At 42.0% G+C, this 27,184-nt stretch overlaps 1 protein-coding gene across 1 annotated transcript in view; it reads right to left on the reverse strand.

Moving 5' to 3' along the window:
* Positions 1-27,184, reverse strand: part of CCDC178 (coiled-coil domain containing 178) — a 1,079,202-nt gene that overhangs the window by 708,779 nt on the left and 343,239 nt on the right. Inside the window, exons 11-12 of the mRNA XM_069220096.1 lie at positions 17,700-17,795; positions 15,227-15,363 (exon numbers count right to left, since the gene is read on the reverse strand). Coding sequence (XP_069076197.1) covers positions 15,227-15,363; positions 17,700-17,795 — 233 coding nt within the window. The remainder of the gene's footprint in view (positions 1-15,226; positions 15,364-17,699; positions 17,796-27,184) is intronic.

The raw sequence follows: 27,184 nt of genomic DNA on the forward strand, positions 1-27,184 counted from the left end.
ATTTGGCCAGAAGGCCGCGTAACAAGCATAACGCAGAGTGGGCAAAATTCAGACAGAACATATCACCCACTCCTAGTATTTTGAATGTACTTAACCCATGTAGCAATTCCATAACAGGTTACTAAATCACTAAATGAGTTAGGAAACCATTCCAAATTGGTATTTGGAAGGGACTAGTTGAGAGTGCCCCTTTTAAATACAGATTCCTAATGTCAGATACCGATTCATTGTAGTATGTATTAACACTTTGTGACTGAAATCTGATTGCAAAACATTAATATTTTACCATCACCGCAAAGGAAGAGGTAAGCCATTTGCAAACTTCCACTTCCTGAATGTTGACAAAAAGATTTTTAATAGTAGGCAGTGGTCCCATGTAAGGATCTCTAATCTAACACATCGCTACACTCTTAAAAAAATATGACTGCTACATTTAAAAGCAATCAAGACAGGTGCTCTGCTGCAGCAAATTATACTGGGTCACATATTGCGACCTGCTTCATGAAGATTCATGAGGTAGGACAAACTGTAACCCACTGCGATTCGATATTGTCACCCAACCTTTTAAAACATAGCTCAATTCACAAAATACCACTGAATTCGCTTACAGTCAGTGTGTAAATTGCAACCAATTTTACAGATTCCAGTGGATGTACACCTGGCCCTAAGATCTCTAATAAAGTTATTATTGCAGCTTTGCTTTGCAGTACTACCTGAAGATGCTAAGACTGTAAGCCAAAACATCTTTTTCTGTTACGTGCACTGAATAGTCTACAGTAAGAGGCTTTTAGATAAGAAAAGGTGGTTCCAGCTTCTCTGCCCTGGTTCCCTAAACTGGAACTCCTTTCCTGTGTACGGATGGCCCCAAACTAAATACAAATCAGACAGGCACTTGAGACCTGGCTTTTCTGACAAGCACGTAATTAGGGTATCTCTCTTTTTTTTCAGCAAACTGTTCTTATTATGTTCCCTCTGACTATTTAGTAGCATGGCATTTTACGATGTACATGTGTTCTATAAATACTTTTAACATAACATTTAACATAATATCATAAGGAAATGAACAAATAAAGACTTCCCAATTTTAGGTAGAAACCGGGTTTGTGAAGGAGGAGGCTAGCCAGCCATAAGCTGAAGATGAGCTCTAATAGACATTTTCCCAGTCTGACCTAATCTGTTTTAGTTCCCCAAAATACTGCTGCTGTTGCTATTGGCTTATCCGAATATCTGTCATTAGAACGCAGTTCTTTACCTTGTGGTTTTACAATGCATTGACCATTACAATGTGCTGTAACAAAGTTTGATTTTGATATATACATACTATATATATATATATATATATATATATATATTTATATATATATTTATGTGTGTGTGTGTGTATATATATATATATATATATATATATATATATATATATATATAAGAAGAGAGAACTCTGGGTAGTTCCTAAGTTTAGGCGGAGAGCAGCTCCATTAGGGAGCACCCGGCTACACCAGCAACACTCTAGATTTTCTCACCTCAAATGTCTATTTTTTCAGCATAGGATTAGCACAGTACCATCCACACTGAGCTAGAAAGGGACAAAGAGGAATATTTAAGAGCCCCTAGTGCCTTCTTAAGCCACATTAGCGTAATTTTTTTGATGCTAATGTGGCCATATGAGGCCAAAATCCCTGCACCATATTTACAAAGTGGCACAATGCATGCATTGTACCACTTTGTAACCCTTTGCGTTACATTATGACTGTGCCAGGCACAATGTATGCAAACAGGGTGTTCCCCCATTAGGGGGTTGAAAAAAATGGTGCAAGGAAATCTAACAGATTACTGTTCATCATTTTTTGTGCCACTCTTAACGCTTTCTCAGAGCAGGCATTAAAAGAAGGCAAAAAGAACAGATGATGGACGGAATGCTGAACAATGCAAACACTCACTCCCAGTGGAAAAGATCTGGGTTTAATCCATTTTTTTTTGGTTACCATGCCACCCCAGTTTGGAACTAGCCATATGCAAATTAGTCTTGACCCTGTTCTTCATGGGAACAGTCCAGCCCGAACTGCCAAGTCAGGTCCTCCCTGGACCGGAAACTAGCATCCTGGGACCCTTCATTAGCCAGGCTAGCTTGATTCCAGTGCCATAGTGAGCCTGGGACCCATGTCTGAGCATACCCAGCTCACACCATTGATTGCAATGGGCCTCAATTAGCTTTGCAGGATTGGCAGCAATATTTTTTATGCGTATCCTGCGAAGCTCCAGAGTGGCATCAAAAATTCTGAGGCTAGTCCCCTAACTACTGACATGGTGTGCCATATCCTAAATACAGCACACACCTGGTGGCGTTTGGCGGGCACTAAGGGGTGCAGGAAAAGTGACGTTGCACTGTGTGCATCGCCACTTTTCTGAAATATTCCCCAAAGTATTTTGTCGTTTATACAGCAAAATCTTTAAGCATTGGATTGGCACAGTGTCGCTAGTGTCTCAGGATCCTCCTTACTGGAGCTGCTCTCCACCTAAACTTGGGAATTACTCAGAGTTCTCTCTTCTTTTTTGCATAATTTATGTGTCACTCTAACGCTGCAAGTGTTTTGTTTTGTAATATATATATATATATCTATATATACACGCTTGTTCAGTTGCTGTGCTTAAGATATATATAGAGAAATATATATTACCTACTGGCGGTTGCCAGTAAGTAGTTATAGTTAAGACCATGTTTTGATAGGAAAAGCGTTTTTTTATTTGGTTTGACGGATCTTCCCAAAATTTTCCCCAAAAAAGTGTGCCAGTGATTCTTGTTGCACATGGAAAGTTTCTGGGTGATCCATCGTGTGGAGGCCGCGAAAAGGGGGAATGGTAAAAGAAAGTGTGTTTCTGATGTTAATTCCCTATAGGAATTTTAAACAGGACTACAGGCCGAACTGCTGGACGGAATTACACCAAATTTGGCAGAAAGCTAGATTTTGTTCCGCAGATTGTGCTTTTTAGGTTTCACCTGCACAAAGCTTGCACTGTGCTTGTGAAATCTATTTTATTTAATATCTTTGAAGGGACTTAGATACAGCCCCCTTGCTTTCCTTGCTTTTCAGTGGTTCCTGTACTTTTCCTCTGTTTCTATTGGCTGTAGCCCTATTTCCTGCATCTACCAATGCTTGTTCCTAGAGTGTTTGCTATTATCAATGACCCGAGTACTGTGTTCATCCACTTTAGTTTCAGAACTTCTTTTCTTAATTGATTTGCTATTTTACACACTGCGCGAACCCCAAAGAAGGTATCAGAGCACTTTACAGGCATGGTGAGATTGATTTGCACAGAAACACTGGATGCTGTGTCTCACACCGAGACTGGAGACCTGTTCACAATGGCACTCACCAGTCTCCCCCAGGGCAACGCACACTCACCAGTCCCTCCAGACTGAAGCAGGCACCCACTCTGGTGCTCCCTTTTGTTGCAAAGGCTGGCTCTTGTTATTCTTTGCTTTATACTCAGCAGTCTCTGATTAGCTTCTCTGTTTCTGTGCTTTTTCTCTTCTGCAGTTTCAGCTCTTACACCATTTTTCCTGTATGTCCCCCTTTTCTTAACTGTGCATGTTCTCTGGTTTTCTGTGTCCCTGTCTGCCTTGTGTATTGCCTTCTCTCACTCCATTTCCCTTTCTAACTTCTTTAAAGTCGGCATCCTCTGCTCTCACTAATTCTTTCGGATGTTCACGCTCTTTCCCCTCAGAAATTTTTTGTGCTCCAGATTTTCACCCAATGGCCTCTCGTTCTTCTCAGTATGGTCGGCTTTTCATTATTTTTTATTAACAAAGCCACTATACTATGAATAGTGCAAAGTTGAAGGGTAAAGCACCTTTCACACATGTGGCCAGGAGATGGCGCCTGATTGCTGCTCTAAGAGTAGGAACCCCCAGTTTGAAAAGGTATTATCAAAAGTAGTTATGTGCTCATGTCAGTAGTGTAACAAAGGTCCCCCACACTCCATCGCAGTGCAGGGGGGCCCCCAGCTCCAGGGGTACCCCTCAGCACAGTTCCCTGGCCTGGGAGCCCCTGAGCAAGGTCAGGGATGACCCTCCATGTACTTTGGATAGGGGCCCTCTCAAGTTTCGTTATGCCACTGGCTCACATGATTATTTCGAACTACCAGATGGGGTGCTAATGTAGGAGATTGGGCTAAAAAGTAAAATAAACAAAAAGGCATGCGGCAATACTGGAACAGAGGTTGAAGCAATTAATAAATGAAGAAATAATGACTGTCTGGGGTGCTGGATTGACAAAGCTCAAATGTCACGCAAATGTATGACAATTCTACAGTTTCTCCTTTATTTAAGTTCTCTGTATGCTTCAATGTTAGGCAGAATTACTTTGTTTGTATCCATTTAGGTGGACAAATAAATAAAGACAGAAAACTGGCAAATCTATTTCTAATTGCCATGTGTGGAGATAGTATAAGTTTATAAAATAAAGAAACATTCAGCTCATTTAGCCTCTAGATTGCATTAGATTCCAACTCTAAACCAATTTATCACCATTCTGCCAAAGAGACTGCCTGCTTAAACAGTAAAGACCCTCATTAATAGTGCAAAAAAGTATAAAACCCTGGATCCACAGTCTATTTCAAGCAATTCCATTATTATCACCACAGTGTCCCTTTTGATTTTATTTACTTTTATTTATTAACTTTTACTGCACGTATTTCTTTCAATGAGAGATGTAAGATCATCAATCCAAATTGTATCACATTGCACAACTGCTTAACAAGCTATTACTTACAACAAAAACAGATTGTTATTCACCCAATAGGCTAAATCTACTGCATTTATCAATGCTTGTTGTTGCTTGGTTTAAATCCGTTTAGTAGTTGTTGAAAAATTTAAGGAAATCCAAATTTGTATGCCTAGGGCCACGGGTCCTCCCCGACACCTTTTCAAAGAATAACGAGCTCATGCAGGGAAATGCAGATCTCTGATTGGCTGCCAATACTTACAAAAAACATAAAAAAAGAAAAGGGGGCAGGGTAGGAATACCCTGAACCCCAAGCCTTCTTCTTGGGATCTCAGATGGACCCCGGCAGGGCAAAAAAAACATTTTTTTTAAATCGTTGCTGCAAATTCGCAAGATTTGTGAATTTACAGCAAAAATGATAAAAACCAACAAGCACTTGCTTTCATTGAAGCCCCCAGGTGGGCCAGGGCCCGGGGGCATGCTGTGCTTTTTAAAAACATGGAGGGGAGTGCACAGGGTCTGCTTCCAAAGTCTTATTTATGTCCCGGTGACCGCCAACTTCCCGAGCCTTAATGTAAATTTTATTCGGGGAGCCACACATCAACGCCGCACCCCGGGGACCAGCACCGCCCTGGGACAGAAAACTTGAACCCCTTCGGTGCGCCTGACAGAATGGTTCCGTCATGCGCACCGATGCTCGTGTGTGTGGAGGGTGGACCCATTCCATCCTTATCACGTGAGCCCCAAATCCCTCTGCAGTATACAGCCATGTTTAAAGCAGAGGGATTTGTTTTTTTCTATAGCCGTGGAGTTGCAAAAGACCTTTTTTCCAGCTCCAAAGGCTATTTCTCATTTTCAGTGAAATGAGCTGATTGGCTCATTTCACTTTCACTGCTTAGGTGCTCGTGGGGCTGTCTCAGCTCCCCACTGCCTCCTCCTTCCAAACACCTCAGCAAGTGGGAGAGGTATCATTGGAAAGGAGAGAATCTCCCTAGTGAATACCTTAGTATGGATACACCCACAAGACACCAGGGAGGAGGGAGCAGCCCCTAAGGCTAGTGCGAGGTTGGGGGCTGCCCACAATAGGCATAGCCATGATTTTCCCAAAATAGTGAAACAGTCTATCTGCCCCACCCTCCCCAGGGGGGCACATGGAGACAATTACCCACATCTGCCACCAAGGAGGTTGTAGAAAGACCACTAGGTGCCAACTGCGGTAGGGCCCAAAAACCACATCTACCTGCTTTGCAAAAAAAGGTCAGTTTTGCATACAATAATTTGATGTATCCATGTTGCATTTTGGGCCATTTCCTGTCGCAGGCATTAGGCTTACCCACACAAGTGAGGTGCCATTTTGATCAGAAGACTTAGGAGGATGCTGGGTGGAAGGAAGCTTGTGACTCTGTGCAGATACCAGAACCTTCCATCATAGAAATGTGAGAAAAATGTATTTTTTAAGTCAAGGTTTGAGGTTCACAAGGGATTCTGGGTAAAACAACTTGGTGATAGCCATACAAGTCACCCCATTCTGGATTTCCCTATGTGCCTAGTTTAAAAAAAAATGTACAGGTTTGCTAGGTTTACCTAGGTGCCAGCTGAGTTTGGGCCCAAAAACCACAGCTATCTACTCCGCAAAAAACAGGTCATGTTTGTGTGGAAAAATCGGATGAATCCACGTTGTGTTTTGGGACGTTTCCTGTCACAGGTACCAGACCTACCCACACAGTGAGCTACCATTTTTATTGGGAGACTTAAGGGAACACAGAATAGTAGAGGAAATGTTATTACCAATTCTATTTCTCTGCATTTGCCCCTTCCAAATGTAAGACAATATGTAAGAAAGAATCTAGTTTTAGAAATACCCTCTAATTCACATGCTAGTATAGGTACCCACTAATTCAGAGATGTATTCATATCTTGTGCCCATTTTGGAAATATATTGGTTTCCTTGAGATCTACTTTCACTGTATATATTTTACCACATGAATTGCTGTATACCCGGTACACAATGAAAAACCATTGGAGGTGCAGCTCAGTTATTGGCTCTGGACACCTTGGGTTCTTGGTGAACCTACAAGTCCTATAGAGCCATGCAACCAGAAGAGTCCAGCGGATGTAACAGTATATTGCTTTAAAAAATCTGCCACAGTAGAAAAAGTTACAGATGAAAATGTGGACACAAATGGTTGTTTTTTTCAACCGAATTTCAATATTTATTTATATCAACTGTTACTTTCTAAAGAAAACCATGAAGGAACTACACAACTAACCCCTTGCTTAATTCAGAATTGTGTCTACTCGTCTAAAATGTATAGCTTTCTGGGATCCACCATTGGTTTGACACCCATTTCTGCCACTAACTAGAAGGAGGTTCAAAGCACAACAAATCTGAAAAATGGACTATGTCCCTGTAAAATGCCAAAACTGTTTTGAAATATGTGTTTTTCTTATTCAAGTCGGCCTGTTCCTGAAAGTTGAAAAATGGTGAATGTAGCACTGCAAACACTTTTTTGATGCCTTTTGCAGTGAAAAACACAGATGCTTTCTACTGCAGCACTGTTTTCCCATTGTTCCCCAAAAACTCAACGTTTATCTATATTTTGCCAATTTTCTCGGTCCCCTCCAGGGAAATCTACAAACCAAGGGTACCTTTAGAATTCCCATGATGTCAAAAAAAGGATACAAATTTGGCGTGGATACATTATGTGGGCAAAAAGTTATGGGGGCCTAAGACCGAACTATCCCAAATAGCCAACAATAACCAAAAAAGGCTTAGCACAGGGAGGAAAAGGCCTAGCAGCAAAGGGGTTGTATAATTGTAATAGGAGGGTCCTTTGGATCCGATGTGCCCCGGGGAACGCAACCTCCCTGGAGGTTAAAGATAATAGTATGTGGGTGGGCCGCGCAGTTCCCCCCTCCGCCACCCGGGGACCACCACCTCGCTATTGGCAAAATAGCATAACTATGAAAGGGGGGGTCCTGTGGATAATGAAGGGGGTCCATCACAGATCCATGGCCCCAGGGCTAAATTGAAACATTGAAGGGGATCTGCATGGTCCCCCCTTTAATGGAGTCAATAATGGCACTGGGGACTGCCACCCCCAGGGCAAGCTCCTGCTTTGTCCTGAAGTGCCCACCCACAGGACATAGCTGTTTGCTCTGACTTGGTGGGAGCTTTGACAGCTCCCGCCAAGTCAGAGCAAACACTACTCTTCCAGAGGGCGAGAGCTATCAAAGTGCTCCCGCCTGGAGGAAATATAGGTTTAATCTCTTTCCCTGCCTGAAAGCGATGAAACAATCGCACTTGCACACAGGGAGCTGCATGTTTAGCAGGTCCCTGTGTGCAAAAGCAATGCCTGCTCCACAGAGGTGGAGAGCCAGCTGGGGCCACGAGGGCCTTGAGACTCCCTCTGCAGTCCCATTGCACACTGGGTGCCCTGGGAGGGCACCCAGGAGACATGATCAGATGCCTGGGAATGAAGTCCCTGGGGCCAAAATCAGCCCAGAGAGGGGGGCCTGTAGCCACCCTCCCCCATTAGATTATATTGGACCCTGGGGGATGGGGACCCTGGGGCCAAAATCAGCCTGGGGAGGGGCCTCAATCACTCACACATCCACTCACAGACCACTTAGAGACTCACGTATTCAAATACAGACCCACGCAGACACTCTGGCACCCACTCATAGACCCACTTAGACACTCATGCACCTACTCGCAGACCCACTCAGATGTTCATAACCCACTTACCTACCCTCTCAGACATTCATGAACCTACTCACAGACCCACTTAGGCTCACAAACCCCTCACAGAACCACTCACAGACTCATGCACTCACTCACAGACTCACTCAGAAACTCATGTACCCACTTAGACACGCATGTACCCACTCACAGGCAACCCTCAGAGACTGGCAGACCTACTTGGACACTCACACATCCACTGACAGGCCCACTGAGACACTTATGCACTCACTCACACACTCACTGTCAAAGGCTAGTGGTTACCGTTAGGAATTATATTTAAAAAAAACCTTAGAAATTCACTTAAAAAACCAAAGGTTACAGGGACATTATAGTTAGGAAATAGAATAAAGAAATCTTAGAAATTCACTGAAAAAACAAAGGTGACAGGGACGTTATAGTTAGGAAATAGAATTTAAAAAACATAGAAATTCACTGGTTACAGGGACATTATAGTTAGGCTCACATTTCACTCATACAAACCCAGTGACATTCAGTAGTTATAGTTACCTGAGCTAACTATAACTTATGCCCCTACAATGCACTGCTTATGACCTCACATGTTATATCTCCCATGACATGGTCAGACATCACTGATGACACCTCAAAAGACATCACTGATGACATCATCCACAGAGGCACTCACAAACCCACTCACACCCCTATACAACCTCTCATACACCCACCTATGCATGCGCACAACCACTCACATACCCATTCACAAACCCATACAAGTACTTGCACAACCACTCAGTTATCTATAGAGCAACTCACACACCCACTCACATGCTCATACAGGCCCTCACACAACCACTCACTCCCCCATACAGCTACTAATACAACTAGTCACTTACCCATACAGCCACCCACAGAGCAACACATTAACCCATACTGCTACTTACACACCCACTTACTCACCCCTACAGCCACTCACCCACCTGCACACTCACCAATACAGCCTCCCACCAATACAAGCACTCAACACTCACTCACACACCCACAAAATCACTTACATACCCATTCATATAGGCACTCACACATCCGCTCACTCTCGCATACATCAATTCACAGAGACACTTACTCTATAATACAGCCACTCACATAGCAACTCACTTAAACAAACAGCCACTCAAACAGTCACTCACTCACCCATATAGACACTTACACAGCCAGTCGTTCACTCAAACAGCCCTTCAGACACCCACTTACTCACCCATACAGCCACCCAAGGGCAATGCAGCTGGAAAGGCTTCTGGGGACAGAATATCTTGGTGCTGCGGGGGGGCAGAACATGGGCAGTGGACCTGGCAGGAAGGCAGGTCAGGGCCTGGTCAGAGGGCCTGGCGCTGGGCAGAGGGCCTGGCACGGGGCAGAAATTCTGGTGCTGGGAGAGCTGGTCAGGACCTTATTCATGGCTTTCTATTAGATATCTCTCCAGAAATGCCAGACACTCCTTGCTGAAGTGCCTTTTTAAAACAGTACCACTTATGATCTGGTGATAGTGTAAACTGTACCAAGCCAAACGTCTAAGTCTGTGTATATCTTATCCATTCGTCTTATTTATTTGAATGTAAGCTGTGCACATTTCAGAAACAAAATTCAGGCCTGTGACTAAAATACAGATGGAAAGAGTGATTTACAAGCCGAAATAGCCTGAGTCATAAATCATCCAAACGACCAGCTTAGATTCTGTATCACAAGAGAGGGTTGGCCCTGTACATCTGAATCATTATGCTATCATGTGTAGAATATGAGGTCAGGAGTGACCAGCTATGTTTCCTGCCAGATTCCATATTAAACACCTACTTCTCTAAAAAGGTCCGTCTAGGATTCTATTAAAACTTAGTAGAAATAGGGGGATTCAGTTTGGTAATCCATTCTAAGGAATGTCAACCACCTTTGTTTCTTCTTCTTTGCTAAATGAACTATGATATCAAAGATGTGATTAGAATGAATTCAAAGAAATCAAACACATATGACAGGGCCACATGGGCTATTAAGGTAACAGTGTGGGATTTATCTAATCCCACATTCAAGTACAGAGACAGCAATGACTCTTTTCTGGTGATTTTCAGTAGGGCTGTATGGGATAGGACTGAAATTCACTGAGTCTACGTGAACAGTATTATGGAAACGATCCCTTACCTCTTTTCTGGATATTTCCTGCCCGGAGGGCTCTTCTGTGACAGTAATGTCAGCCACAATACTCCCATTATTAGTGCTGGGCATGCCACTAAGAACATAGACAAAGGCATGCAATTTGGCTGTTTCACACAGTGCCGAGACTGTGCGAGCTGCAGGATATGGTTCATGGATATTACATTCTGAGGGCTTAAAGTCTTAGGAATCAGCTGGATTTCCACAGGGAATTTGCATTGGAGAATCTTGCACAAAAAAATTCGGAGTGACACGTGCAGCACTATAATCTGAGATAAGATACACAACACGATACATCATTAGGTGTGGACTGAAAAATGGACAGTATTTACCCACCTCTAGAGATAATGATACCAACAATACCAACACGTCTTATGGAGGGGACCATCTAGCCCATCCTGAGTTGGACCCAGAGGGGTCACTAAGAAAGGAGAAACTACTGGAAGAATGGATAATTCTGGACCTGATCCCCATGATAATTCATCTCAAGATTTCAGCTGCTTTCAGGAGTTAAAATCTCTGGGTTTACGTTAAAAGATCTGTGGTATTGCTGTTGATGTCTTAATTCCAGTGGAGTCAGTAATGGCCATGTCCAACCCCATCAGACGTATGTGGTCCTCCATAATGAGGGCCACTGGCAGACCATTTAAGTGAAGATGTAATATTCTCCTGTAATGTAAATGCTAGGAAATATGAGCTCAATGAAACTACTGTTTGATGTATCCACGTTCACTCTGTACCTGATTCCTTGATTGCCTACATGTACACCCTCAATCTCACCTTGTTTCCTAAATGTACACCTGCACCCGTTACAAAACTGGTCCTATAGATATCTCCTTATCCCTGGGTAAAATTAATGTCTCCTCTAAAGTTATAAGATCTTTTAATATAGATACAATGTGATTTTTTAAGGGACAAAAACTTTGTAATAGATAAGCAAGCCTGCTCATGCTTGCAATTGTGTGATTAATAGATCAATCAATTATTACCAATTTTAAATAATTAGTAATTAAGTTAAGAAAATGTTTTATTAACAGAATGACTTGATTAATCATCTATTAATATTAATTTTATAGAATTATATCAGTCGCATTCAGATGTTCATTCACGATTTCACATTGTCCTTCTAATGATTAATTGTAATGTGGATTTCAATAATGGAATTCTAATTTTTACTATCTGTAACTTGCATAGTTTTGGTTGGAGAAAGGCAACCCACGTGTATACAATGTGCATTAGAGTTAAAACGAATAAAATGTGCAAACATTGAATTAATTATCAGAATGTCTACAATGTCTCCTCTCGTTTGTTAATGGTAATTATAATGTTAGATGGTAGCTCTGAGCTAATTCCCATAGCCACACATGAGAAAAATTTAAATGGCCAGCATATTTTAAAAATGCTCAAAATATAACTAATTAAGCATTTTTTACCAGCTCTAAATATTACCAACAGACACACAGTTTCTAAGGAAATACAATTGCAGCATTTACTGTTACAGTATCGTGGGGGAGAAGTGGCAAGCAGGAGTTACATTAACACATACTATTGCACACTCCAGGAATGTGTGTGTAGACATTACCCAAGAGAGACGATTGCCTACAGTTTGATTCCCCCTATTATTTGAGGAGCAACTGCTCTAATCACAAGCCGAGTTGGCAAACAGATATTCACGAATCCAGTTTCAGTGTGGGCTGACTATTTTCCGTGGATTCACAACACAGCAACTGCTTCCCTAGATATTTCCTAGCAGTTTTTAAAGGTAAATTCCATCTGGGGCCCTCTCGCTACAGACATTTTTTTGCTTCTTGTCTCCCTTGTTTCATTAGTGAAGACAAAATTCGCAAGGTTTAGCTCAACCTCAAGTCCTACAACAGGGTGTTCATATGTTTTTCCTTCTCCTCTTATGACGATTTTCAGCAGCTTTACCCAAGGCTGGCAACAACGTGCCTCTCCGGCAAACCTGAGGCCACTCTGATACTCCAAAGCCGGGTTCTAGACACCCCTAGAACTGCCCGTTTCTTTAACTCGTCTCCCTCCTCTGCTCTGTATAGCCCTGAGGGGGAGGCTGGGACAATTTCTTTGAAAATGTCAGTTCTTAAAAGAGAATTAGAAACTGCTGCACTGTGCATCTGTGGAAACAACCAGGATTTACCAATCATCTTGAACAGCTTAGTGTAACTAGTCAAATGCCCAGAACATTGCAGTCTGCTCCAAACAATCTGCAGTGTAAACTTTCGACCTGTATTTAGTGACTTACATACATGGAGAGCCAACAAACAAGATCCACCTTACAGCAGCGAAGAGAGATGCCTAGACTGGTGCCAGACAGGGCAGAATTAAATTTTAAGGTTACTCTTTTTCCGGCAACTTTACCTCTCTCTTACTAGCGTAAAAATGCATTCCATGAGGGAGATGTTACTGTAGGACTCTCCGCCTTCCTCCAATCTAAATGTTAGGAGGCAAGAGGGCAGAGCAGGCTAAAGTAACAGTTCCCTCCAACTCTGTGCATTTCACACTGCAAACGATGCGTGAGGTGAAAGAGAGGGAGGAAGAGGGAGGAAGAGGGTTGCCACAGGGATGGGGCAGAAATATAGGTGCTGTGGGGAGGCAGGAGGATGAACAGGACATGTGAGGGGGAGCAGGAAACAAGTTGCAATGGTGCAGAGGCAGAAAAACGGGTCCTGAGCAAATCCAGGAAGATGGAAGGAAGACAAGTAGCATGGGTGACTGGGTAGTAAGAAGAGTTGCTGATGGAGGGGCAGGATAAGGGCCAAAGACAGTGAAGCAATGCATGGAGATTTGTGTGTGTCTGTGCATATGTGTTTTGAATAGATTATGTGGGTGGCTAGGATATGAACTGAACCTACAGTCCAAAGACAAAATTATGCTGGTGATTTGATAACCATGTCAGGCGTGACTGTGTCTTTGTCTGTTAACATAAAATAATACAATCATTTTGTAGGTCTCTAGCAAGGTCCATGCTCTGCTCACTGTGGAAAACATTTGAATAAATGTCAATTGCTTTATGCTCCATGGTGTCTATCCGAATGACTGCTCTAGATGTGTGTATTTAGTTTCACCCAACACAACCCAATTCCATAATCAAAAGTGTAGGATGTCATGAGGCACTGCTGGACCGTTTTTTTTAGGCAGACTGGTACTGTCAGAATGAATTAGTTATTAAGTTATGAATTAATTATGGAATTAGTCCATATGCCAGGCAGAGACAGAAAACCTTGATGGATTGCAACTCACCACAACCCACTGAGCATTACTTGAGTGAGGTGCATTCTAGTAAACAATCAGTTCTGTGAGATTTCACAGGGATAGTTAGTGGAACCCAAATATTTTTTAATCTCGGAAAGGCACATTCAAGAACATTAGGAAACCACATGTATATTTTCAATATTTAGTGCACACGATATGAATAGTAAATATTATAAAAAATACACAGAATAGTAGCATTGATACTTATCAGGAGGGTGAATAATAAAAGTCTTGTAATTTTATGTTGGTATTATAAAGCTTCTTTACATCAATAATCCCAACCCCGCCTTTCTCTCAGCTAACTAAGGTAAGCATAGCGCCAAAAGAGACCTACTTCAAGTTTTGGTTCATACCTGCATGCTTGTTCTGAACAGTACAACAAATGTTCACCAGAAAAATAACCACTGCTTTTTTCATCTGCAGTTACAAGCCAGCAGATAAGCCAGCCGAGAGAAAGCTATGTGTGCCTTCCGTGTAGCCTTTAGAAAAGTAATATTATTACAGCTCTGTGTGACCCTCAATCTCATGTTCTTTGTACAGAGTTCCTTTCTATACTATTACTCTCTGTTCTAGTTTATCCAATGTATCTGAGCATTGCTGAACATTTTCAGAATAAACAATGAGTAGTAAAGCACTTGCAGACTTTTACTTACTTACTTTCAGTGAAACCTTGTCTATTTGAAAAAAATAAATGAGAAGTCCAAATATGAGTTTCTATGAAGATGTTTTCACTATTTCAAAACAATCACTGGAAAGGAAAATGCTATCCATACAAAAAAAAACATGAATATCTTCGGGCAGATTTAATTATCATGTTGCCATGAATAACAACATGAATAAATGTGAATCAATATAGAAAACACACCCAAATATACAACAGATATAATTCAAAAAGGTGAAACCTAGAAAGCAATATAGATGACGATTATATTATCAGTGTGTGAGCTGTTTGTTACAGTCCCACAGGACCAGAAAAAAAACAGGCCACAAACTGGTCCTTTCAAGCTACCACATCTGTCAGTGACAGACTGCCAAATTGTCAGAAAGGCAAGCCCAACAGTGGTCATGGAAAATGAAGTTGTCTGGAAAGAAAAAAAGGAACAACCATTACAAAGTTCACATATAATCCCAAAGAGTCTTCCTGGTAAAAGGCACAATGGATTTTGAGGCAGTACTTGTGGTCACAGAGAGCTGAGCCTGCTTTTCTTTCATCCTATATTCATACAATAAGCACCTTTTTTTCATGGAATTACAAAACTGAAAAATGCAGTAGCCAGTGTAATACAAAACACAGATCAATATTGTGGATATGCAAACTATATTTACAACATAATACCTGTCTCTGATTTTTTGCTCCATGTCTTCATTTGCTATCACCAGTTCTTTTGTTGTGCCTTGCAAATCTCGCAGGGTGTGAAGTTTGTTGTGAAAATCGACCTCCAATTCTAATACTTGAGAATTACATTTTTCTTTCTATAAAAGAAACAAGGAAATTGTGCAAAATATGTGAATGATGCTTTAAACATAACACGAAACTGCAACAGTAAGCCTTTAAAAAACAAACAGAAAATTATACTCATTAAAATCATTTTTAAGAACTGTGCCTGCTGGAGTAACAAAAATTGCATCTTCTGGGGTATTATACAATACAGGTGACTTTCAGTGGTTAATCTTTCTAGTAACAAGTAGAACACATTCCTTATAGGTCTTCAACTCCCCCAGCCGAAGGCATTGCTGAATGAGTCCAAAGTGAACTGGAAGAAGCTTGCACACAGCAGCACATAAAAGAATCGACCCCTTGACACTTTGAATCTAATCTTATCAAGGCATTTCTGTAATTCTTCAAAAAAGAATAGATGCAAATGTGCCTAAAACAGAGGGTGGAGCAAGTTCTCCATGTGGTTCCTTAGACAGTTTACAGAAAGACGCCATGACATTTGATCAAAAATGTTCAATCAAACAGGATTTGCAAAGCACAACTAATCACCCTCGAGGGTATCTAGGCACTTGCAGGTTTCAGCGGCTCATTCGAATAGCCAGTTCTTGAGGGCTCTACAGAATTCTGAATGAGAGGTGATGGTCCGGAGATACATGGGGAGGCTGTTCCAGGTTTTTTCTGCAATGTGGGAGAAGGGACATCCTCCACTTCTGCATTGGTGTATGGGTGGAGTGTGGACAAGTGATAGGGAGACAGAAAGTAGTCTTCTTGACAGTTGGTAGTGTAAAGCTTTTTTGTGGGTGGGTCAGCAGCTTGAATGTTCACCTTTTTCTGCATGAAGAGCCAGTGGTGTTGCCTAAGGTGTGATGTAATGTGGGATCATCAGGGAAGGTTGAGAATGAGCCTGGCTGTGGCTGTCAGGAAAACTATTTCCAGCACTGTAAGGTTCTTCCCTCAGCAAAAGCGATTCCCCTTTTCTCTGTACCCATGTTGGTTTCAGCGGCGTCCTCAATCCCGGTGGGTCTTGTGGAGGCTGTTCCCAGAACTAGCCTCCTCAGGTTTAATTGTCACTCAAGATGGTGGCAGCAGATCTTTGTGAGGTCAGCGCTCTAGTGTTTCTACCTTAGTCTCGTGCTGCAGCTTCCCTCCAGCTGTTCCTCTCTGGGAGCCATGCTCTTCAACTGTCATCTTGAGGAGAGCGAGCAGTGTTCCTGTGGCGCTTGGCTTCACTGACAATTCCTTCAGTATTGAGTAGTTAATTCTTTTTTCTTGGTACGGTCAGCACACCAGGGATTTTTCCCCTTTTAAGAGAAGCTGGATTTTTAACTTCTTCCAGCAACAGGCTATCGGCTTTCTGAGGAGAATTCATTCTGGTTCAACTGAACTTCAAGCAAATGCACTAAGGAATCCTTCGGTATAATTTCCAGACTTGCCAATATACCGTCCATCAAACGGTCCACCTTGTGGCGTGCAAATTCACAGGTGCACACATGAGGAAAGGACCATTCCTCTACAATTTCCAAAACAAACAATTGCCAAGCAATTGACTTGTTGCACTCCAGGAGATTCTATTGGTTTATCCAGAAGTGTAGTTTAAACGGTACCACCACTAACATGTTTCAACCTCACGGTCTTGCTCACAGTTTAATTAGTTTTAATAGTTACTTAAAAGTCCATCTACTCTTTCACCTTCTTGGGCACCACATCATAGTTTATGTCATAGACTCCTAAGTGTCCCCGAATATCATCGATGAGTGGCAGGTTTTACGTAGGCGGGGTCAAAAGACAACCGATATCCCCTTCATGAGTGGGAATCCTACCTTGCAGTCACAGATTGATATAAAATGTTTAGTTCTAATAATTGTACAGCTGAAACCTCAAGAACGAGTTCCGCCTAGTCTGAAAACAAATGCAATGTGCTACCTCTGCATATTTAAAGTATTCTAATAAAAAGTGCCAAAACCTAAATACAGATTTCTTAAAGTCTAGTGCAAGTGCTTCCATGAAGGAAAAGGGTACTAAGTGATGAAAAGTTGTACAAATTACAGTGGCAATCATTTGAGTGCAAAATAATTTTCTGTTGATAGTTGATGCCCATTCACAGTGCTAAAACAGCTGTGCATTTCATAGCACAAAATTCCTGAAAATCTTTGAAAATGGAGCGAGAATAGTGCAAACACCCTTAAGATTCCCTGCAAAAGCAGAACTCGCAAAGTCATGCAAAGTAGAGTGATCTCATTTTGCATAGAATATTAGTGCCAAACCATGTGCAAACAATGAACAAGAGAAATATTGTGGGATATTTCCATGATTTAAATTCTGCACTTGTAAGAGACACCTTGAATGTGTGTGTGTTGTTTGAAACACTTACAGTGTTTATCACCTCTTCAGTTAATTGCATGCATTCATCTGCCAAATGTTTGTTTTTGCTTTCTTGTACATCAGTTGAACATTTCAAATCTTCTACCTAGAAAATATAAAGACAAATTAAGTTGGTATTATGCTACAAAAAAGCAAACATACTATCAGTGAGTATAACAAGAGAAATAAAACATTGAACACCTCATATGTTTTTAGCTGGTGCTAATTCGGAAGCCAACCAATTCAAATCACTTATACCCTAATCCAATCCTGATATTTGTGAGCAATTTCTTGCTGAGGCAGCCAATCTCTTTGAAAGATCAGCCTGCAGCACCAGTTGTCATTGACTCAATGTTGGTTTGCTTGGTCAGACCTCGGTAAACTAACTATGGATCAGCACTGGAAGTTACGTGAGATGACTGATCCACTGAAAGCTGTTAGGGCACATGTCTTTCTTCAAGAACCTGCTAGATTAAGATCATTAAGGACGGTCAGACACAGAGTTGTTAAACTGAGTCAGACACAGCATGGATTTCATTACAAGACCATAGGCTACCATTATACATTAATCTTTTAATTGCCACTCCTGCAGCACTTTTAACGAACCTTCAAATGAAAGAAAATCCAAACTAGAATCAGAATTACATAAATAGTCGCACCACAGAACTCTCCTCCTCTTTTAAATGCTGCGTCTGTTGAGATAAGTATTACTTTCCTTATTTTTACTAAATTCCAATTGAATGTGGGAGGATTTAATACTAGATTTATCTGTGGTTTTACTTTATTTCAATCAAGCTTCTAATTTATAGAAGCTTACTCAGGAAAGGTAGTTTAGTCTATATTTCAATATTAATGAAAAAGCTGTTATATGTGCCTTAAATAGCAACAGTTCATAGTCAGCACTGTCGAACCATACCTTTATTTAGAACAAACAATTTTTTTATGTGATTACCGTTCAAGGGAGCGACTTCTTGTATATGAAAGATGAATTAGAGGCTTGTGCTGAGGCCAAGGAGTGCGTTGCAAGGTAGATTGTTTCCTCATGGTTGGAAAAGAGATGAAAAGGTGGCTTAAAATCCATAAAGAAGAAAGGTGTTCTTAGCGGCACGCAGAGAAAAGGTGTCCTACATGGCACGCAGAGAGAAATGTTTCTTAAAGAGAAACATTGCAAACATTGCTCACAAGATTCAATCTCTTTCCTCTTTTTCCCTTAGAATACCATCTAAGGTATCTTTAATGTCAAATGTCAATAGTAGATGCAGAGTTATGTTTCAGAAAGGCACAATAAAGCATGTAGGAAAATGTATGAGAGGTTACATAAGCCCTATTGTTTTAGTACTAAAAAAGGACAAAGGATGGAGACCAATTATAAATCTCAGAGAACTAAGCACATTTTTGACATACACACATTTCAAAATGGAGAGAATCCATTGCTTAACAGATATGTTATTAAAGATCGATTGGCTGGTGAAGTTGGATTTGAAGAATGGACACTTCACTATTCCGATGGGAGAGGACAGTCAGAGGTTTCTACAGTTCTGTGGAGGAAGAAACTTTATCAGTTCTTATGTCTTCAGCTTGGTTTGTCATCAGCCCCCTGGTGTTTCATGAAGGTGATGAGGGTAGTGATGGCTCATTTGAGGGAAAGAGAAGTAAGGTTAATAGCATATTTAGAAAACCTTTTCATTATGTCTGAAGGCAAAGAACAGCTGAGGAAAGAACTGACAATGGTAAAGGAATTATTGGAAAGTCTGTCTTTCATAATAAATTAAGAGAACTCAATTTTGATTCCAACACAGAGGATGGAATTTTTAGGGTTCAAAGTAGACACTGTGAAGGTGGTACTTCAACTACCGGAAAGGAAAATGAAGATGATTCGGAAAGAAATGTTACAGGTGTTTAAGAAATACTTACTTTCTTTGAGAGATTTAGCACAAATGGTAGGGTTGCTGTCTTCTTCCATTAAGGTGATTTTTTCAGGACCCTTGCTTTATCGTGCATTACAAAGAATAAAGAGAGAGGCATTAAGGAAAGGTTTGTGGTATGGAGCGAAGGAAACATGAGAAAAATTGAACTGGTGGTTGCAAAATATGAAAGCATGGACTGATCGAGCGATTTTAGGGTGTGCACCAGACTCTGTATTGGAAACAAATGCCAGTTTGTCAGGTTGGGGAGCATGTTTAGGAGAAAGATGGACGGGAAGTATGTGGTCAGGAGAGGGGAAAAGGAATCATATCAACTGTTTAGAACTGACAGCAGGTCTGTATGCTTTGAAGAGTTTCAGGAAGATTCCGGAAAGGCAGACTGTCTTGATGAAAATGGACAATGTTTCAGCAGTAGCATACATCAATCATTCAGGGGTGAGCAGATCCCGTGGCCATCACATTTAGCAAAATAATTTTAGTACTTTTGCTTGGAGGACAAGATTGTGGTAAGCGCAGAGTATTTCTAGTTCAAATTAATATGATAGCTGATTGGAATTCAAGGAACAAACAGGATTTCAGCAATTGGAAGATGATTCCTGGGTATCTTAAGAAGATAAACTATATTTGGGGTCCATTGGAAGTGGATCTACTCGCAAGCAGATTGACCTTTCAAATAGAGTTGGATTCCAGATTCAGGAGCTTGGGCAGTGCATATTTTTCAACAGAAATCGAGGGAATGAGAACTTATGCCTTCACGCCATTTGCAATGATATAGAGTTTTGTTGAAAGTGAGATCGGAAAAGTGTCAGATTGTATTGGTGACACCGTTTTGGGTGTCACAAGCATGGTTTCCGTGACTAATGGAATTAGCATACAAAATTATTTTCTTGATTCCAGCAGAAGTAGGGCTATTGGAGACTTGCATAAGAGAGGAACATCCATTAGTCCTAGACAGAGTATTGAAACTTTTAGTTTGGAAGATATCTGGAGATTTGTGTGCATCGAAGGACTTTTGAGCAGGGCTGCTGAATTACTCCAAGAGTCATAGGCACTTGGAACAACAAAAAGATATAGGGAAGTTTGGGATATATGGTCTAGTTGGTGCATGGAGATGCGACTGGATCCTGTTGAGGTACCTATAGTTTATGTAGTCAATTTCATGGTAGAAAAGTTTGAGAAAGGTTTAAGTTACAGGACTTAACTGCTACAGATCCACTATTTCTGCAGGTCATGTTCTTGAGGAAATGTAGGGAGAAATACCAATGTTTGTAGAATCCTGAAAAGCATGAGATTAAGCAGATCTCCAAGAGCTAGGTGTGAAAAGTTATGGGATGTGAATTTACTTTTAACTTTATTTCAGTCCTGGCCTGGAATAGGTATCTGGATTTGAAAAGGCTTTCAATCAAAATGGCTTCTTTACTTTGTTTCTGATGTAAAAGCTTTAGGTGTAAGTAACACAATTATTGGATCAGACTGTGTATATTTTTGAACTATGGAAGAGAACTAAGACAATGTCTGATTCTATATTTTACCCAAAATTTGAAGAAGGTAACAAAATTGTGTATGAATACAAAAACAGAATGAAGGAATATAGAAAAACGGGGAAAAGCAGTTATTGATCACATATGTAAATCCATTTGGAGCTGTGACTACTGCTACTATAGCAAGGTGGATTAAATGGGCTACAGAACAAGCAGATATTGACACTCAACATTTTACATCACATTCAGGTACAATGGCCAGTAAGGCCTACTTTTTTGGTGGCAGATTGGAGGAGGTTTTAAAAGCTGCTGACTGGTCAAATGCAAGCACTTTTGAAAAACATTATTTTAGACCAATCAAACACATGGCAAACTCGGTGTTGCAGGGCTTTCAACATGCATAACGGTAGCCTCCAGTCTCATAATGAAGTAGCAATTCTCCATGTGTGATGAACAGAGAATCTACATTTCACTAAAGACACGGAGGCTAACACTATCCCTCCTGCCACTTACCTTAAAAAAAGAAATGTAATAAATAGAATAACTTTCAGTTTATTTAAGTAGAATGGTAAGGGAATATATTATTAGTGTTACTATTATTATTAGTGATATGATAGTATATGTGTTTGGTATGAAATGAATAGATGTTCAGTGCTATTAAAAATTAATAAATTAATCTAAACATATTATGGTATTGATAATGTTTATTGTTTTAGAGGTGTAATGGAACCGGATGAAGAGTAATTTTGTTCTAGGAGAAATCATAGGAGAGTGTCAGAAGATTCATGTTTTCAAGTTGCTGTATTTAAAAGAGGAGGAGAGGTCTGTGATGGGACTATTTATGTACTACCGAGTTCTAATTTTTATTTGCAGGTTCTTTAAAGGTGCAGCAGAGCCTCTGTGTCTATAATGAAATCTAAATTCTCTGTTCATTACACTTGGAGAATCGCTATTGTCAGCCAATGCACGGGTCGACTCCTCCTACTTGATTCAAAACTGCTAGAGCTTGATTGTTTTTGCTCTTAATGCTTGTTTAATGCTCTGATTTTATCAAACTCCATTTTTTCTTTTTTGGGCTTGTGGGTGGGGGTGGAGTTTTGTTCTAATTCTGACACTTGCTTAGACACTCTATTCTGAGTAAGGTCTGCTGGGTTGGTGGGATAAGGTGGGGAAACATGAGCAAGAATGTTCACAAAGTTCACAAAGTTCAATTTGAGTGGTTATTTAGTTATGACACTTACCAATGTCTGAGACATATACATTGGATGGGCACAACTTGCACTAACTGATTGCTACAATGTCCAGGCTGAAGCTAATGTGCTGGAATGTTGCTGGCTTCAATCTTCCTCATAAGTGACAATTAGTGATGGAGGAGATGGCACTATATAAGCCACAGCTTCCGCGTTTAACTGAGACTCATGTGGCGTATATGGACCATTCATTGTTCAAACATCTGGGCTATAATACTATTAGAGGTACTTGCTAGTCTGTATCAATTTTTGAGGTTGCTGCACTGTCTGCTAGGCATGATGATAGTAAGGTTCTTAAATCTACTGCTGGTCCCAGGAGTAGATGGGCAATTGCCCAGCTTCTCATCCATGGCCATGAATATGTTCTCTGCACAGTATATGGCTCAAAGACAGATGAAAGTGGGAGGTTTGATCAGTTGTGCTTAAAACTATTAGACTGGGCGGGGGACCTAATACTAATGGGTGATTTCAAATGTATAATGGATTATGGGATAGACAACACTAATCGCTCTGTTCATCCCGGTATATTCAAAACAAGGTTATCTATTCGAGAAATTGCCCTACTGTATGGTTTGACTGATGTATCATCTTAGGCCAGGGTATAACTTTTTCTCCTCTCCTCACAAGCACTATTTCAGAATCAATACGATTTTTGCTGATCATGGGTATTTCACGGTGCTGAAATGGAAGTCTGCTTCAAGATCACTTCAGACAATAATCGTGTATTGTTTATGCTCCCATTAAATACTAGCAGAGGGGAAAGGTGACAGTTTGCATTTCCTTAGTATATCCTCTCCAACCCTGCCTATCGAACCTATCTATCTGGGTTACTCAGGGAATTTTTAATGTCGAATTCTCAAACGGCTTCTCCGCATGTTATGTGGGATGCCATTCAGACATTTATATGTAGGGTTGCTCTACAGTTTATGCTTGATAATAACAAGTTGGAACAGTAGGTGGTAGTCAAGCTGCATCAACAAATAAGGGAGTTAGAGCTTCGGCATGCCCAAGAAATCTTAGAAACCCCCGGGAGTGAGCTACCTACCTCGAGTTATTAGCAACCTGGTGTCTCTAAGAACTAGGAGTTAGGGGGAGGGTTGTTGTCAACTACCATAAAAGTAAAACACTCCAATATGAGTATGGGGAGAACGTTGGCCCAATAGTAGCCCATCAGATTTCAGGGAGATCTAGGTGCGTAATCCAAAGCATTGAAGACAATGACGGAGTTATTGATATCAGCCCTAAGGCTATCGATGAACTGTTCACTGCTTTTTATAAGGATATTTACAACCAGCCTCAACCAATTAGTCAATCGGGTCTTTCAGAATATTTACAGGGAGGTCGTTTACTCCATTTAGATGATAATCATGCATCAGCTTTGCAAGTATATATTTCTGTGTCTAAGGTTGAGGCCGCTATTAGTGCTCTGGCATCTGGAAAGGCAGCCGGGGAAGATACCATCCCACCTGAATTCTATAAAATATGCACTTATATTCTTGCTCTGAAATTTATGCATCTGGTGGATTACACATAATTAGCACGCAGAATATTGTTTAAGTTTAATGACCTTGAGAATATAACGATTTTCCCATGCACATAATCGCTAGACACTCTTTAAACATTTGAATTATTTAATGTACAAATTACTTACCTTCAGTAATGATATATCTGGTAGAGACATATGCTAGTTGAGGATTCCTTACCTTAGAGTTTCCCCAGGCGTCAGACTAGATCTGGAGATTTTTCTTTAAGCAGAACCCCTGCGTTAGGTGGCGTTGGTCGACTCTGCGGTCTTCATTGGTGTTGTGTTCTCCGTGATTATGTCGTGGTCGTATATAGGTGACACCCAGGTGCGCTGACGTCAGTTTCATTTCACGACTTTCCACGCCAGTAGCGTGGAGTCATGAAGAACACTGACAATGGTGCACCAAAACTACAGCCCTTAAAGGAAAGTTCTTGTCCCTAGAAATCAGTTTGCAGTCCGGGGAGGATGGGCTGGTCGGTAAGGAATCTGCAACTAGAATATGTCTCTACCAGATATATTGTTACTGAGGGTAAGTAACTTGTATATCTGATACAGGCTTCTACCTGCAGATTTTTTACCTTACAATAGATACCCGAGCAATAACCCCCCCCGTGATGGGCTGCAAACCAAGATCACACCAAGAAGTCCTGCGGGACGGAATGGCCAAAGTAGCCATCTCTGCGGACCTGACTGTCCAGACGGTAATGCCCACGTTGCCGCCTGGCAGATATCCAGGACTGGAACTCAGCGTACTAACGCTGTGGTAGTAGCAGTTGTTCTGGTAGAATGAGTGCGCAAACCATCAGGGGGTTGCTTTTTCACCAAAGCGTAGCCAATTTTCATGCAGTGGACTACCCATCGCGAGATGGTCCTCTTCTGCACTGCCCTTCATTTCTTCACACCCACATAACCCACAAATATTTGATCATCCACCTGGAAATCTTTGGTATGAGTTAGGTACAGCGCCAACACTCTTTTTGGATCCAGGCGGTAGAGTCTCTCCTCCTCATGAGAGGGTTGTGGGGGTGCATAAAAAGTAGGCAAGGTGATTGATTGGCCTACATGAAAAGGTGCCACCACTTTGGGAAGAAAGGAGGCCCTGGTACGAAGCACCACCTTGTCAGGATGTACTGCTAGGAATGGTGGCTTCGAGGAGAGAGATTGTAGATCACTCACCCTGCAAGTTGAGGTGATGGCAATCAAGAAGGCAGTCTTAGGGGTCAAGAGCTGTAGAGGACAGTTGTGGAGCGGCTCAAAAGGAGCAACAAGAGGTATGTGAGGACCAAGTTCAAATCCCACTGGGGCATTATAAACGGGATAGGAGGAAACATATGCGGAAGGCCTTTGAAAAACCTCCCAACAATGGGATATTTGAACAGGAAGGTTGGTCAGGTAGCCTTAAAAAGGCAGAGATGGCTGACAAATATCTTTTGAGGTTGCCCACAGCAGAGCCCTGCTGGGCAAGAGAGAGAGTAAAGAGGAGAACCTCTAAGAAAGGTGTGGAGAAGGGATCAATAGACTTGTTGATACGCCATGCAACAAAATGTCTTCCAATGACAGGCGTACACCGTTTTAGTGGAGGGACACCTGGCTGCCAAGATGACATTACAGACTTTGGGCTGAAGTTCAAAAGCCATCAACTGCCGCTGCTCAATCTCCATGCAAGGACAGGTTCAGGTGGATGGCCGTCCCCTGCTGCTGCAATAGAAGATCCTCCCAAAGGGGCAGTCTGATTGGAGGATCAATGGCCATGCTCAATAGCTCGAGATACCAGACTCTTTGTGCCCAGTCAGGAGCCACCAGGATTACTTGGGCCCGGTATTGTCTGATCTTTTTCAGAACTCTGGGCAGAAATGGTATTGGCGGGAAGCCGTACAGGAGGCCTGAGTTCCACTCATGACAAAAGGTGTTGCCGAGTGAGTGCCACCTTGGAATCTCCAGCGTGCAAAACAGCTGACGTTGCCCGTTCTCTGCAGAGGCAAACAGATCTAACTAAGGCTCTCCCCACAGCTGATAGAGATCTCCCTGCACCACCTCCAGATGGAGACGCCATTCATGATTGACTATGCATTGATGGCTGAGTTTGTCTGTTCTGATGTTCAGAGAGACCTCCAGATGTTGAACCACCAGACAAATGCCCTGGTGTTCCAGCTACATCCAGAGGCGAACAGCCGCTTAACAAAGGGTCTATGATCCCACTTCACCCTGCTTGTTGCAGTACCACATGTCAGTGGTGTTGTCGGTGAACACCTGCACCACTTTCCCTTTGAGAGAGGGAAGGAATCTTTCAATGCAAGTCGGATCGTCTTGGAGTTCCAAAGGGTTGATGTGGAGCCCCGACTCCAACAGAGACCAGAGGCCTCTGATCTCTGCCTCGCCTATGTGGCCGCCCTGTCGCAAGAGTGATGCATCTGTCACTACTGTGAGATCTGGTTGGGGAAGGGAAAGGGTTCTGCCGTTGACCCAATCTGGAGTGACAAACACCACTGCAGGTCTTTTGCAGCTCCCTCGAAGATCTGAACCATGTCGAAGAGATTCTCCTGATGCTTTTCCCACTGGAACTTCAGGTCCCACTGCAGAGCCTGCATATACCATCTGGCATGTTGGACCAGCAGGGTGCAGTAGGCCATAAGACCCACCAGCCTCAGAGTCATTCTCACCGAAATCCAGGACAGAGGCTGAAACATCGGTATCATAACCCGAATATTCTGGACTCACTTTTCAGCCAGAAACTGTGCACAGTTTCCAGAACAACTCAGATGAAAGGGAGCATCTGAGAGGGAGTCAGGTGTGACTTCGGGAATTATAGTGAACCCCAGCGAATGCAGGAGGTTCACCGTAGTCTGGAGGTGGGAGGCGACTTTCTGGGGCATGTCCACCTTCATCAGCCAGTCGTCGAGGTAGGGAAAGACTGAAACCCCTAACCTGCGCAGATGAGCTGCATTCACTACCATCACTTTCATGAACTCCCAAGGAGCACTGGTGAGGCCAAAGGGGAGCGTGGTGAACTGAAAGTGCTCATGACCTACCAAGAATCATAGGTAACATATGTGGGCCAGCAGGACAGGAATGTGGAAATAGGCGCCCTGCATGTCCAATGCTACCATCCAGTGTCCAGGGTCCAGGGCAGAAAGGACCTCAGCTAGGGTTAGCATCTTGAACTTCTCCTTCTTGAGGAAGAGATTGAGGGACCAGAGGTCTAGGATAGGGTGAAGGCCCATGTTCTTTTTGGGCACCAGAAAGGAGCAGGAATAGCAACCACAACCTACTACGGGCGCAGGGACCCACTCTATGGCTCCGTTGGCCAGGAGAGC

The sequence above is a fragment of the Pleurodeles waltl genome, chromosome 2_2, assembly GCF_031143425.1.
Source record: "Pleurodeles waltl isolate 20211129_DDA chromosome 2_2, aPleWal1.hap1.20221129, whole genome shotgun sequence".
NCBI lineage: Eukaryota > Metazoa > Chordata > Amphibia > Caudata > Salamandridae > Pleurodeles > Pleurodeles waltl.